Source organism: Diospyros lotus, chromosome 1 (genome assembly GCF_014633365.1).
Source record: "Diospyros lotus cultivar Yz01 chromosome 1, ASM1463336v1, whole genome shotgun sequence".
Lineage (NCBI taxonomy): Eukaryota > Viridiplantae > Streptophyta > Magnoliopsida > Ericales > Ebenaceae > Diospyros > Diospyros lotus.
The window spans coordinates 26,426,656-26,442,208 of NC_068338.1; the positions used below are offsets into that span (position 1 = coordinate 26,426,656).

A 15,553-nucleotide genomic window follows, 5' to 3' on the forward strand; every position below is an offset into this window, starting at 1 on the left:
TCTAGTTGATAAAGGCCATTTTTAAGAGATCCTCGACGTAGCACCTTGCCCGAGACCTTGTCCTTAATCAAGCAAAGATTAGAGTGAAATTCAGCAATGACATCATGGTAAGCTGTGCAACACTCATTAAATTCTTTTTCATGCAAAGAGCATGAAGAACTTGAGGTAAGGAAAGAACAGAGGGAGGTTTAGTTTAAGGATTTTACTGAGTCCAATGTTAGCAATAGGAAGAGCCTTACCATTTCATACTGCCACTTTGTCACTACCACCATACAGAGTACGAAGAGAGAGGTTGTGAAGGCTAGAGGTGATATGGTTTGTAGCACCAGAGTCTACACACCAGGAGGTATCACCGAGTTGATAGGATGATGATGAATAAGGTTGAGATTGTTCGTCCAAAGGTTGAGAGAATAGATCATGATGAGTCCCAGGTGCAAACCCTAAATTTGTTAAGAAAGCTCCATTAGCCTCATGAGAAGCCATAAAAGCCTGAGAATTGGATTCACTGCCACCTCTACCAAAGGAAGGCTGCTGAAAGCTTCTATTAAATCTATGAAAACATCTATCAGCCAAATGTCCAGGTTTTCCACACAGTTGGCAATAAGTTCTGCCATAACATCGGCCTCTGCCTCTACCTCCTCTATAACCATTTCCTCGAGCATTAAAGCCACCTCTACTAGGAAAACCTCCTCTACCAGTGTTCACAATGCTATTCCTAGCTAGTTGTGGAGCATAGTTAACATTCATAGCAATAGCATAATCAAAATTATGCACTGTATTAAACATATTCTTTGGGGCCAACCTCTGTTCATGTATCATCAAAAGATACTGAACTTTTTCAAGATCAATTTCATCCATTTGATATGCAATTAAACCAACAACAGTGTCATAGTCCTCATCTAATCCATGTAAAATAGTCATCAACAGATCCTGATCATTTAATGGTTCTCCAATTGCTGCTAATGCATGATTAATGGTTTTGATTCGTAAAACATAATCAATCACCGTCATGTCACCTTTCTTAACGAACCTAAGTTGTTGTTTCAACTGAAAAGAACGAGCAAATGTTTGACAAGAAAATAAACTGTCAAGAGTGGTCCATACCTCTACCGTAGATTCACACTGTATAACCTGACCAATTACCTCCTTGTTTATTGTCGAAAATAGTCACCTAGCAGGAGCTAATCTGACCGCATCCAATTTAGAAAATCAGGATTGACAATCGGCTCGCTACCTTCCGATTGAATGTATTTTGGCGGGAGATTTGTTTTGTTTATGAACGGTAGCAGGTCGAAAGCCCTTGTGGCTAAGACTTGTGCCTTCCAATATAGGTAATTGCTTGAATTAAGTTTCGTAGGGATGAAACTGAAGGCTTTAGCAACAAAAGCAAAATCCGACAAAGCGGCAGAGGACAAGGAGGAAGAAGATGAGTTTGAATCATGCGAGGCCATGGACGTGAGTCGCGATGGCTCTGATACCATGAAACAGAAACTTTGTAGAAGAAAGAAAAGAGAATAGAAGAGAAGAACTCGTCGAAATCAATTGAGATGAATAAATGAATCTCCATCTCAGAAAATGCAATAGAAAGGCTAGCTTATATATAGCCTTGATCATCTCTTCTACATAGCGTAAACGAACTCCCAATCCTCTACAACTGAAATCATAGACTAACAATACAACTAGCCAATCATAAAATACAGCAGAAAAATACAACAGATATAACAAACACTACAGAACAGTAAAGGCTACAACTGATCAGCCTCAGTCTCTTCCACAAAGCATGCATGCAAAATCTTGATCAACTACTCTTGGTCTTAGATTTTTTTCTTGTACCTCCTCATTCCACCACCATAATTCCTTTTGGTTTAAAGCTTTTCATTTTCACTCTCATAGAACGATTTTTCTCGTGTTTCAAATTGTAACAACCGTTTCATTTCATTAAATTTGTCTCATCTTTCACAATTCAATCTTATTTTGCCTTAAATTCAAGACATAAGCATTTGATGATTTTCTAGTTATCAGGTTACCTAACAAAACCCTTCTCATTTATCTAGGCCTGGGACCAATTGTGATAAGGAGTAATACCTTTAACACTATGAATGTTAAAAGGATTATTGAATTCACAAGTAGATTTATTCCATGCCCAGAATGGAAGGAGAGAGGGGGGGAGGGGGTGTAAATATGACCCTATTAGGAAAATCAGCATATACCATATGTCTAGTTAATCATAAATGATTGAACAATAATATTATTTGGTTGCAAATATCATGATGTTATGATCCCAGTCTTTGAGCATCATAAAATCAAACACAATTCTTAAGTAACATTCACCGCAAAGTTTTTTTAAGAAGGTAATATAAGTTGTCCTCTTAAGTAGTGTTTGTTAACCAAGATATAGAACAAAAAAAGTGGGATATGGAAAGCATTTCAAACAAAAGTGTTTTTCATTGTATTTGTTAAATTTATCTGACGACCTTTGGAAAAGAAGTCACGTGACTTCTTATCTGTGTTTTTCTAGATAAATTTATCTCTCCCCTTGCCCCCCAGATAAATTTATCTTGATCCTTACAGATAAGAAAAAATGATGCATGTGTCCTCCAGAGCATTCCAAAAAATTTAACAAACAGTTTGATAAAAATATTGGAATGCATTCCAGTCTTATCTTGACCATTCTATATCTTAGTTCGAAAAGCATTACAACCTTATCTTACTCATTTTAACAAATGCTAGCTTAGCGAACACTACTAAGGCACATGCATGAAGCAAGAATGATCTCCACTTGATTTATGGCAGGAATAACATATACCTGCTGTTGGCATTCACTTATTAGAGTGTTTCCCAACTCACACGTGGCATACTACAGTTCTTTGATACAACAATGAGAAAGCATGATTGGACCTTTAAGAATAATTTCCGAGGAGCAAACAAAAATGAGCAGAAAGCAGCCCTTCTGAAACATCATGGAGAAAACACACACCAGACTCAACAATACAGATGAAATTAGTCACCTCTTTTTGTTCATGTTGCATTACGTAATTGGATACACCAATTGTACATTAGCAAATTATTTATTGCTGCATATCCCCATATGACATCTTATATATGTTCCCATCAAACCCTGAACAGGCTTCAAAACTGCCCAAATTCTTACAAATATACAGAATGTGATAGAAGCAATAACTAGCCAATTGTTCCAGGAAAAACGGGCAACTCATAGCAAATGACCATTAATACAATGGGATTCATGTATATTCATACAATGGTCCACTCCAGGCAGAAACAAAACCAAGGCAACTCAGATGCAAGCACATGAATGCAAACAATGAAGTCCAAAACAACTTACAGCCAGCGCTTCAATGGGTCCAAGATGAGACCTGAAATGCTTGGCAAACTCTATGCCAAGTCCCTTTTTCTTCCAAAACTTCAAGTGCCCTAAAAGAGAAGAATCAAAATTACAGACACCATAAAGATTTAACAATTACCACACAAGATGATTACATCAGATGATGCAATTACATAGTTACAGTGCATCAGTACTCCAGTAATATAGCAACTCAATTAGCACAGGTGTTAGGTGCGTAAAAGAAAAGTTCAGGGAAGCAGCTAAAAAAACATGTTTGTGACTACTTCTTTGGCCAATTAGTAGAATTTCTATTACTCTTATAGCCAAAGAAAATCAGCTAGTTTTTGTTTCTTGAATAAGTGCCAAAATTGAGGTAAAATCAAGCAATGTAGTTGTATTCTTGTCAAACAACCAAGCCCGTACACATGATATGCATATGCTACAAACTTAATGATGGATTTCAGCTAAGACAAACAGAATCCTAAACAGCATGGAGATCAAGTCAACTGGTATAGTAACACCAACAAGTAATCAGGCTACCCAAAATTCAGTACGATTAAAAAACTCCTTTAGAAAACCAGCATCCTAAATATGATTACTGCTTGTATTGTTGATCTTTTCAGCTTTACTACAATCAAAATTCGTGCCTTATAATGATGACTCCATATCCCAGCAATCCATGGAACAATGTGACCAGTTACTCTCATGCATAAGCCATGCAAATGCAGTCAATTTTTTCCCATCAGGTGATGCAGTCAAGACAATTGGGGCCACAACTGCAAGATAGCCAATAAAGTAGTTAGTTTTATGTGATTGGTAGTTTTTTATTTTATCTCAATGTAAGTTTTATTAGAACTTATTTAAACGGTATTCACTTACTGTATTAGATAGGATTAGTTTTATTGTGTGGTAGATTACAGGGCATTCACTTACTATTTGTCACATTCCTAAGGGCAGAATAGTAATTATAGCTATAGTATATAAGCTGATTGTACCTGGTGGGTTTCAGCCTTGCTGTACCGGGTGTACATTCCCTGTTAGTTATGGTAGCTGCTAGCTATATATGTGGCCACAGCTGGGAATGATACTCACAATTGAATATGCAAAATCAGATTCCTCTCCCCCCCCCCCCCCCCCCCCCAAAAAAAAAAACATTCTTCCTATCTTCCCAGAATTCTTCAATTCCCAGAAGAATCCCCCTTGCTGAGAATTTATTTTGCCACATTCCTAAGGGCAGAATAGTAATTATATCTATAGTATATAAGCTGATTGTACCTAGTGGGTTACAGCCTTGCTCTACCGGGTGTACATTCCCAGTTAGTTATGGCAGCTGGTAGCTATATATGTGGCCACAGCTGGGAATGATGACTCACAATTGAATATACAAAATCAGATTCCTCTAGCTCTCTCTCTCCCCCCCCCCCCCCCCCCAAACATTCTTCCTATCTTCCCAGAATTCTTCAATTTTCAGAAGAATCCCCCTTGTCAGTTATCAGAGCTGACAATTGGTATCAAAGCGGAAAGTGATTCCGACCAGTGCGCTGCTGTGTGCTGCCCGCTTTGATTGGAAAGCGATTCTGATCCAGACCGATGAAGCGAACCTGATCATGGCAACCAGAGTAGTCAGCCATGGCAGAGGGGATGAGAATGAAACAATTCAAGACACGCTTAAGAGACTTTGGAGCAGGGAATCTGACAACACCAACAGCAGCTTGATGGCAAGATGGACCTGATGGACGTCGGCCTACGACAGACCCAAGAGGAGTTGGGTCAGACGGGAGCAGAGGGTGTGGCCATGCAGGAGGAAGTCACCAACCTCCGAGCGGACATCCGAGGCCTTAGGGAAGAGGATGCTGAAATCGAGCAGCAGTTGAGCACCATGTTGAACTTGTTCTCATGGTTGTCGAACGCTATCCTTCCGGTGGACTTTCCTCCAAGGCCGAACACAGCCCCAATCTTGACTGGAGCAAAGGACTGTCAGTGCCAAGCAGAGACAATGGCGGACTTCCTGGTTCGATGTGAATCAGTACTCCACGATAGGAAAATAGGAAGAAGAATAGGGAGAAGGAACTACAACAGAAGGAAGAGAGAAGAGAGGAATTGAGAGAGAAATAGATATTCTTCTTGATATTCGATAATGATCTCCCGAGGCCTAGGAGAGTATTTACAGGGTCTTAGGGTGATGCTGCCACAGCAGATCACTTCCCAAACGGTTGCAACTGTCTCTTTTGTCCTATTCTAACCCAACATGTGCTCTCTCTCTGTCTTACTAATTCTCTAACAGAAAGATTCCCAAATACAGCAGTAAAAGAAAAGATATTACAAAAACTATAATAGTAAAGGATATACAAAGGAAATATAAAGGAGTCACAGCCACTAAGAGAAAACAAAATCGCTGTAATAAGACTTGATCCGTGACAATTCCCCCTCCCTTAGCAGCTTCTTGTCCTCAAGAGATGCTAAGAAGACTAGCAACTCTTGGAAGTTGCTGAAGGAGACTAGGTAGGTATTCCCAAATGTTGCTTCCCATAGCTCCATTTTTCCATTTCACCAACACTTGTATGAGAGCGGCCCCACGGTTGTAAACCACCCTTCTATCCAATATGGTCTCTGGCTCATTGTCTTGGTTCACTTCCTTAGGGAGAAAGGGTAATGCAAGACTCACCTGTTCTGCTCCTGCTGAACTTTTTAACAAGGATATATGGAACACTGGATGAATGTGTGTTCCTTTAGGTAATTGCAGGCGATAGGCAACCTTTCCCACTCTAGCTGTTATAGGATATGGCCCAAAATACCTTGGGCTGAGCTTAGACACTGACCCTAGGGCAAAAGACTTCAGATGAGGGTACCTTAGCTTTAGATATACCTTATCGCCCACTTCAAACTCCTAGTCACTCCTATCGGCGCATTGCTTCATCCTATTCTAAGCTGACGCCAGCTCTTGCTTGATTTGTTATAGTACTACCCTCCTTTGCTACAAATACTCTTCAACAGAGGCTGTGGTAGGTTGCCCTCCTACTGCCGGTAAGAGGGGAGGTTTGTACCCAAATAATGCTTCAAATGGGGACATTTTCAAAGAAGAGTGGTGGTTGGAGTTATACCACCATTGAGCTAAGGATACCCACATATGCCAACTCCTTGGCTATAAATACAAATGCATCTTAGGTATGCCTCCAGTACTTGATTCACCCTCTCAGTCTGCCCATCCGATTGGGGATGGTAGGTGGTCGACATTTTCAGTTTAGTACCCAAGGTCTTCACAAGCTCCTGCCAAAAGAGGCTCATGAATATCTTATCCCTGTCAAAAATTATGGCTTCCGAAACCCCATGCACTACTACCACTTGGTCCATGAATACTCGGGCGACTTCTTGGGCTGTATAGGGATGAGCCAGCCCTATAAAATAGGCAAACTTAGTTAGGTCAACCACCACAAGAATGTTGTCTTTACCTTCTGACTTAGGTAGCTCCTCAATGAAATCCATAAATACACTTTTCCAAGCTTGATTAGGGATGGGCAACGATTGTAACAGATCAGTATAGGCCATGTTTTCGTGCTTACGCCTCTTGCAGGTGTCACAAGTTAAGGCAAACTCCCTCACCTCCGCCTTGAGCCTTGGCCAATAGAATAATTGCTTCACCTAGCTGTAGGCGTTCTGAACTCCAAAATGTCCCCCTAAGGGAGACTCATACAGGGTCTACAGTTCTCCTTTTGAGCCCTTCATGGTTTCCAACCACAATCTTTCTATTGTTTCTCAGCATTCCCTCCACCAGTGTGTATCCCTCTACCCCTTTAGGGTCAACAACTAGTCTCTCCAAAATTACCTTAACCTGCTCATCCCCTTCATAACTCTATCACCTCATGATACCAATCCGGAATTATTGTAGTGATGGTTGCGATACTTCCCTCCTCATGGCACCTCGAAAGGGCATCTACGGCCACATTTTCCTTCCCCCTTTTGTATTGTATCGAATAGTTTAAAGTTTAAACCCATCAGCGTAGCCATCCCCTTCTTTTGTAATTGAGTATGTAATTTTTGTTGAAGCAAAAATTTCAAACTCTCATGGTTAGTTTTGATTATGAATCTCCCCCCTTCTAGATAGTGTCTCCATTTATCCACTGCCAATAGAACTGCCAAAAATTCCTTCTCATATATGCTAAGACCAAGATGCCTCGTGCTTAAGGCTTGGCTTAAAAATGCTATCAGCCTTCCATCTTGCGTCAATATTGCACCTATCCCCGTCCCACATGCATCAATTTCCAACACAAACGGTTTGCTGAAATCGGGTAATCCCAGGGTAGGCACTCTACTTATGGCCTTCCTCAATCTTTCAAATGCTTCCTTTGCTTCCTCTCCCCAACTGAAATTTCCCTTCTTCAAGAGGTTTGTTAATGGCTTACTAATGACTCCATAATCCCTCACAAACCGACGGTAACAGCTTGTCAAACCCAGGAACCCCCTCAATGCCCTCACTGTCGTAGGTTTGGGCCAAGCCAACATGGCTTCCACTTTTCTTGGATCAGTGTTCACTCCTTCTCCCTAGATCAAATGCCCTAGGTACTCTACCTGACTTTGAACAAAGGCACATTTGGACCTTTCGATGAAAAGCTAATTAGCTCTACGGACCTCAAAGGTGGTTCTTAGGTGAGTAAGGTGTTAGTCTAAGGTGGGGTTGTACACAAGTATATCGTCAAAGAATACAAGTATAAATTTTCTCAAATAAGGTTCAAAAATTTGGTTCATTAGGGATTGGAAGGTTGCAAGGGCATTGGTGAGCCCAAAAGGCATCACCAAGAATTGAAAATGCCCATGGTGTGTTCTAAATGCAGTTTTATGGATGTCCTCGAGCTTCATTTTGATTTGGTGGTAGCCCAAGCGAAGGTCAAGTTTGGAGAAGTATTTAGCATTGTGTAATTCATCCATTGGGTCTTCCACTAGGGGTATGGGAAATTTGTCCTTAACAGTCAAGGTGTTTAATTATCGGTAATCCACACAAAAGCGCTATGTTTCGTCCTCCTTTTGACTAATAGGACGGGTGAGGCGAAAGGACTTTGGCTAGGTCTTATGAATGATTGGCTAAGCATGTCCTTCACCATCTTTTCGATTCTATTTTTTGAATTGGGGAGTAACGGTATGATCTAATGTTTATGGGTTCAAAGTTAGGCTTAAGGTTGATAGAGTGATCCAAGGATCAGGTAGGAGGTAATGTGGTAGGCTCGGTAAAGAGGTCCTTAAATTCTAACAGCAATTCATCAGTGAGTTGCAATTCCTTTGTTGGTGGATGACAGTGAGTTGCAATTCTCCTTGCAACACATGTTCCAAGCCTTCATCCATTGCCAAAATTGAAAACAGTTGTGCCAATTGGCACCACTTGTTCCTGAACAACTTGTGTAGCCTCTTACCAGTCATCAGTTTACATGCTCTAGTCTCTCTTCCTCCCATAAGAGTCATTCTCCTACCTTCTTTATCGAAAGATACTTCCATCCTATTGAAATCAAAGCTTATTGGAGTCACCCCTTCATCCAATCAACTCCTAGAACCACATCGCAGCCTCCCAGTTGTAGCAGCCTAAGGTTTGCCTCAAACTTCTCTCCTTGCATTTCCTAACAAAAACCCAGATAGGCTGAATTACTCAACACCCTACTCCCATTTGCCATGATCAGACTCAAGGGTTGAGTGCTTGTGAGTGGACATTTCAGCTTCTTAGCAGTGCCTTCGTCAAGGAAGCTGTTAGTGCTTCCACTGTCAATGAGAATCGACAAGTTACTTTTCTTGACCTTACCCTCCACCTTAATTATCTTGTTATCAGTCATTCCCTTCAATGCATGTAATGAAATCTCTCCATTATCTTTTCCCCATATTCTCCACTTTCTTCAATTCCATTTCCTTCTTCTTCCAATTCACCCCCGATATCCCCTTCTAACAACAACAGTTGGAGTCTACACTGATGTCCGGCGTAATACTTATCCCCACACTTATAACAGAGGCTAGGTTGTCTTCTCGTATCATTATACTTCCCACCAGCATTGAAACCTATTGAATTCTTTATCCCTTGGTTACCTCTATTCCATTCTCGGTTATAGTTCTTCACCCCTGAGCTCGAGATACCCGTAGTTAAGGTTTTATGTTGTTGTCTTTGCTTCCTCATTAATGCTTCCACCACCATCTCTTTGTTTCCCCGCAGTTAAGGTTTTCAGCAGCAATTGTTCTCCACTACCCCCACCTCTAAATTAAGCCCCAAGTATTATGGATCGTTCGCAGTGATGGCCAAAGTAGGGGAGAGGGCTTACAGGTTACAACTTCTGGAAGGAGTGAAGATTCATCCAATCACGTCTCTCTCTTGAAGAAGTCAGTTGGACCTACAGATTCCGTTAGCTTGGAGGTTCCCTTTACTGAAGAGGACGCAACTAAGGTAGCCGAACCTATAGCAGTGCTAGATAAGAGGGTGACCTACCGGAATTTGATTCCCTTAACACAAGTGTTGGTGCAGTGGACTCACTTGCACCCCGATCATACCATGTGGGAGTACTTGCCCGACCTCCTCAAAAAATTTCCAAGGGTTGCCCAGCTTTTGTAATTTATTGGGGACAATAAAGTTTTAGAAAGGGGGGGGGGGGGGGGGGGGAATTTGTCACATTCCTAAGGGCAGAATAGTAATTATAGCTATAGCATATAAACTGATTGTACCTAGTGGGTTACAACCTTGCTGTACCAGGTGTACATTCCCAGTTAGTTATGGTAGCTGCTAGCTATATATGTGGCCACAACTAGGAATGATGACTCATGATTGAATATACAAAATCTGATTCCTCTCTCTCTCTCTCTCTCCCCCCCTTCTTTTCTCTCTCTCTCCCCGAAACATTCTTCCTATCTTCCCAAAATTCTTCAATTTCTAGAAGAATCCCCCTTGTCAGCTATCAGAGCTGACACTATTTTAGGTATTTTGGGAGTTTTATCAAGCTTATAAATATAAATATGACCTATTAATGTAATCCGAAATTATGATTTTGAGAATGATTATTTAGAATATCTTTAAGTTCTCTCTCCCCCACTCCTGTTCTTCTCCCCCTCCTCTTCTTTTCCTCCCTCTCCTATTTTGATATGGTTTTCCTCCCTTGTTGGGTTTTTTGCATGGAGGATTATTTCTAGAAGTTGAAGAAAAGAATCTGTTAGAGTGAAGATGTTTTTTCCGACTGTTTTATTCTAAGTTAGATTAGTTAACTTAGTTATTCTATTATGAGGGATATATTAGTCTTTTGTAAAAGCTAAGTAGTTAGCCTTGTAATTTTCACCCCTATAGTTTATAAATAGGAGGCAAGAGGCTTGCAGTCGGATATAACAAATCACTCTAGTGTTTTCTCTGAATACAAGTGATATTGCCGAGAGAGAGAGAGAGGCTTAGAGAGAAAGTTTGTCCTTGTATTCTCTTGTGTGAGCAATGTACTTGTGTGAGGGAGGGAAAGAAGGTTCTTGTATCCTGTTTCAAGCGGTTTCTAGTGGATTTGTCTCTCGAGGGAAGGCTGGATGTATGATTGCGATTTGCAGTCTGAACTAGGATATTTTTGCGCCTCTTGTTTGGTTTGATTGCTCTGTTTCTTTCATTTCTTTGCTGTTTTCATTTCCTATTATCTATATTCTGTTGTTAGTTTGATTTCCGGGTGAGGAGTGAAGAGAGATTGGCAAACCTAAGTCTTGAATCGGTTTCTAAGAGCTCCTAATCATAACATCCCTCCTTTTCTTCTCCCCCTCCTCTTCCTTTCCTCCCTCCTTATCTCCTATTTTGATCTGGTTTTCTACCTCCTCTTCATTTTCTCATTCCTTATCTCCTATTTTGATCAGGTTTTCCTCCCTCTGTATCTCCTTATCTCCTATTTTGATCTGGTTCCCTCTCTCTCGCTCTCATGACCTTCTACTGTTTCTGCTTCCCCTGTATTTTCTTCTATTTCTCTATATTGTCTGCCTCCATCTTCTGGAATCTGTTTCGTCTTCTTTTTTCACCTTTCCATCTATTGATTTCCTAGTTCCTACTACTTTCTGATGCTCTTCTTCTTCACTATATATTTTCTTCTCCTGCTAGATTTTCCTCACCTGTAGTTTTTTTTCTATCTTTTCACTGCTTCCCTTATGCTTCAGATGTTCTCTTTTTGAGCTACATCATCACACCTTCAACCATTGTTGTCTCTATCTATTCAGGAGGATGCTCATGTTTATATCCTCTCTGTCAGACCATCAAGTTGTACGGGGCCTCCTCTTTGGATTAAAGGTTCATCATTATCATAAAACCTGATATCAAGCTATACTTGTCATGCACTATTTCCAACACTAATAAAAATATCTATTAAGCTATCCATGAATAACTTGAATAAGAAGTCATTGAACATTTTCCTACCATTTCCTTATTCACCTTGACCACTCCTTTTAAAGGACAGTTACTCGGTAAACCTTCTAATAATATAAATGATGGGAGATTTGTCCAAACCTTCAACGTGTTGGCCTCAACCAGGAAGATTTGTCAAATATCCAGCCACAAAGACAGAGAGGCATCTTGATAATAGCTGTCTCTTCTTAAGTTTCTCCAAACATTATTCCTTCCACCTCAACCCTACATATCTGGTCTAATTATGCTTCAGGCCACCAAGGAAGAACTCCTAAAAAGTTTTCCACAAAAATTAACATAGAAATTAACCAAGTTTGAGGCCAGAGGTTGCTGAAGGATGATCTGAATATACTCAATTGAATAATCTACATGAGAGATAAGCAGTAAATAAAAATGTAAAAATACAGAGGTGAGTGACTCAACAGGCATAAGAACAAAAAGTAATAGACCGTATATGTAACATATTTTGTCTTACCGTCAGCACTGCCAGTTATGAAAAACTCTGCTGCAGAGACAGCAACATGAGTTACCACATCACGATGCATATAACTTTTTTCATACCTGTATAATAAAGAAAATGGCTTTAGAAGTTAACCAACTGGTATTCGTGATTTGTCATACCTCTGCAGTAAAACTGGTGAAAAAACAAATGTGAAAAACTCTAGCAGTGAACTCAGAAATTCCCGGCCGATGAAACTGATACAGACATGAATTTGCAAAATTGACAACAATCTCACAGCCGTTCAAAACATAATTGGGGAATGTTAAAAAGATGCATCTTACTACAGATCTCTAAACATGCTTAAAAAGCAAGAGCTCCAGCAAGGAAATTCCAGTAAGCACATAGAAAGATAAAATCTGAACCCCCCCCCCCCCTCCAAAAAAAAAAAAAAATAATAATAATAATAATAAATAAAGTAAAGAGAAGACCACAAAATTGTAAACTTTTTCCTTTGACGGTACTATAGTTAAAATTCAAACGGAAGTTCAGAAGTCACCCAACTCAAATTGAGATAAAACCACATAACAAGTTGCAAATTCAGGGTCATGTTTAAAAGAAGTGCACATTCAGGTCAAACGCCGGGAGCTAATAGAAGCACGGAGATTTTATTTTACACAAAGAAACAGGCGTGAAAGCTTCAACTTACTCTGCGGGACAAAGAAGGCAATTTATCCAACATTTCATATAAATCAGCCAAATCCCTAAACCCTGAAAACAGTTTTTCGAGTGAATGTTCAATTGAAGTGGTATGAACGAGGAGGGGGAAATACGTACATGTTGACGGAAGGAAGGGAATCAAGGTAAGCCTGCTCGAATTGGAGAGGGCGCTTGGGCCGCGACCGCTGGGCGGGACCCGGTCCAATCATCGTCTCTTCCTCTGCCGCCTCCGTCTCCGCCATGTACGTCTCTTCTCCTCCTCTTCCTCTCTCTCTGTCTCTCTAGGGTTTCTCACCGCCGGGATGATGAAAGCAAGTACAGTAACGCTGCCAATCCGTTGGATATGTACCTCCTCTGAAAGACCTACTACCGACTTGGCTACTCACTGCTACTGTTTTTTTTTTTTTTTTTTTTTTTTAAGAAATTGGCGCAAAACTTGTGCCAGACAGGAGGGACAAATTCACTCAGATTTTCATGCAAAGTTGGACAGTTGGACCTCTCCCACGATTCACAGTCTCTGTGGTTATTATTATTTGGTAAAAGAAATTATATTATATTAATAAATTTTAAGTAATGATAATAGTCATAATATGTGCTATATTTTTATTAAAATATGTATGAGGCAGATCATACAATAACACATAATTTTTTTAATTTTTTTCAATAATAAAGTATCGTATCACTAATGATATTATTATCGATAATAATTTTTAATATTATTCATAACTTTTATATAATAATAAGATAGTGATAAGAACTATGATTTAATATCAAGTAGTGATATTATCGACTTAAGAATCAATGCATTCTAATTAAATAATTATGATGTTTAGGTTAATAGAATTAATAAAATTTATGGACTTACAAATTCTTATTCTTTAACATTACTCTTTGCTGTGCGAAAGTGAACATAAAATAATTTTTATATATTTTATATAAAATATTAAAATAAATATTATTTAGATGAATTGCATTTAAAAAATTTTATGAGTTAGGTTATTTTAACGGACTTCTTTTATAATTTATATTTTTTTTTAAAGTACTCGTGTTTTAAATTTTTTTATATAAACATCCTATTCTGTTATGAAGAACATTAATTAGACATTCATTAAGTTATATTAAATTAATTTAACGTTGATTAAGCTAATTAAGCTAAAATTAGCTTATAATAATATAAAATTTTAAAATAAAACTTATATGGGCATTGAATAAACAATTAGCGAACGAATTTCATAAAAAAGGAAAAGAAAAAGCCATTGATGCATCAAATAAATCAATTATCATTGAAGACAACCATTGTCGTCAACCTCACTATTTCACCATTAAGCTCTTTGATGCAATGTTGTTAAGTTCATAACACGTGTCAATAATTATTGTTAATTCTCGTTATCTTTAGATTGAAATCTAATTGTTGGATATTGATTATACAATTAATTTTTTCTCTTCTCTCTTTTCCATCATCGACAAATAGGTTCTAAATCTAGAATCCATCGATCTAGCGCAAGAAAGGTTCTGCTATTTGATATCGTCATTGATTGATGAGTTAAATTTGAAATAATTTTATTAATTTTTATTAAAATTATTTATGTAACTTTTAACGATTCTCATTGTATTATGCTATTTTTTTATAATTTTTAATTTTTAAAATAATTGATCTATTGAATCATATATCAAAAAGTTAAAATCAAAATTACAATATAAATTATAACTTTTTATTTAAAAAATTGAATTTAGATTGGTCCAACAAGTTGGGCTTTCAAAGGCCGGCCGGCCTAATATCTTCTTCTAGGCCCAATTGTATCAAAAAAAGTGATTTGAGCTAAGCCCAACTTATTATAATAATGAATTGTCAACTCATTTGACATACCCACGTATTAATCATGTATTACTATTTTATTTTAAAAAACAAAAACGAAAGACTAGGTTCTCTTTATTTTTTAATTTTTAATTTTAAATTTTGAATTCATTTTCAATTTTTATTTTAATAATATATTTTTAAAAAATTAAAACGCGTTCTCTTTATCATTTTGAAACACTATTTCTCAAAACAGAAAATTAGAAAACGCGTTCTTTTTGAAATTTTGAAAATAATTTTTGAATAATATTTTATTCAATAAATTTGATTATTAGTAAATTAGAATATTTAATGTTAATATATTATTAAAAAATATATACATTTTAAATTAATGAATCTTGTAATATTTTTTTCATTACAATAATAAAATATGAATAAATAAATAAATATGTTTTGAGTTTAGAGTTTGTTTTGGATGAAAACACTCAAAATAACTTTTTGTTATTTTTGAGTTTTCTTTACAATTTTTTTTTTGTTTTCAAGTGTATTTTTAAAAACAGTAAAGAGAACATGTTTTCATTATTTTAAAAAATTAAAAACTAAAAATGACTTAAAATAACAAAGAGAATGCAACCTTAACATATACCATATACATCTACATCATTGTTAATACAACTAATTACACACTTATTTAAACGAATTAATTTTTATTTTTCAAATTTAAAAACAAAACTTGAAAATATCATTACAAAGCACAAAGAGAGAGAAAAAAAAAAAGGAGTGGACGATTGATAGTTAGATAGAGTCAACAACAATCAAATTATATTTATTTTACTAAAATAATAAATAAATACATAATAATTAAAATGTAGATATATA

At 37.7% G+C, this 15,553-nt stretch overlaps 1 protein-coding gene across 2 annotated transcripts in view; it reads right to left on the reverse strand.

Moving 5' to 3' along the window:
- LOC127805409 (peptidyl-prolyl cis-trans isomerase CYP71) overlaps window positions 1-13,348 on the reverse strand; it is a 41,987-nt gene extending 28,639 nt beyond the window's left edge. Inside the window, exons 1-3 of one of the 2 annotated variants that reach the window (XM_052342248.1) lie at window positions 12,997-13,347; window positions 12,196-12,281; window positions 3,344-3,432 (exon numbers count right to left, since the gene is read on the reverse strand). In XM_052342248.1, coding sequence (XP_052198208.1) covers window positions 3,344-3,432; window positions 12,196-12,281; window positions 12,997-13,121 — 300 coding nt within the window. In that variant the 5' untranslated portion in view covers window positions 13,122-13,347. Of the gene's footprint in view, window positions 1-3,343; window positions 3,433-12,195; window positions 12,282-12,996 lie in introns of both variants that reach the window. The other variant, XM_052342249.1, reaches the window with a different exon arrangement.
- Between the last annotated feature and the right edge of the window lie 2,205 nt (window positions 13,349-15,553).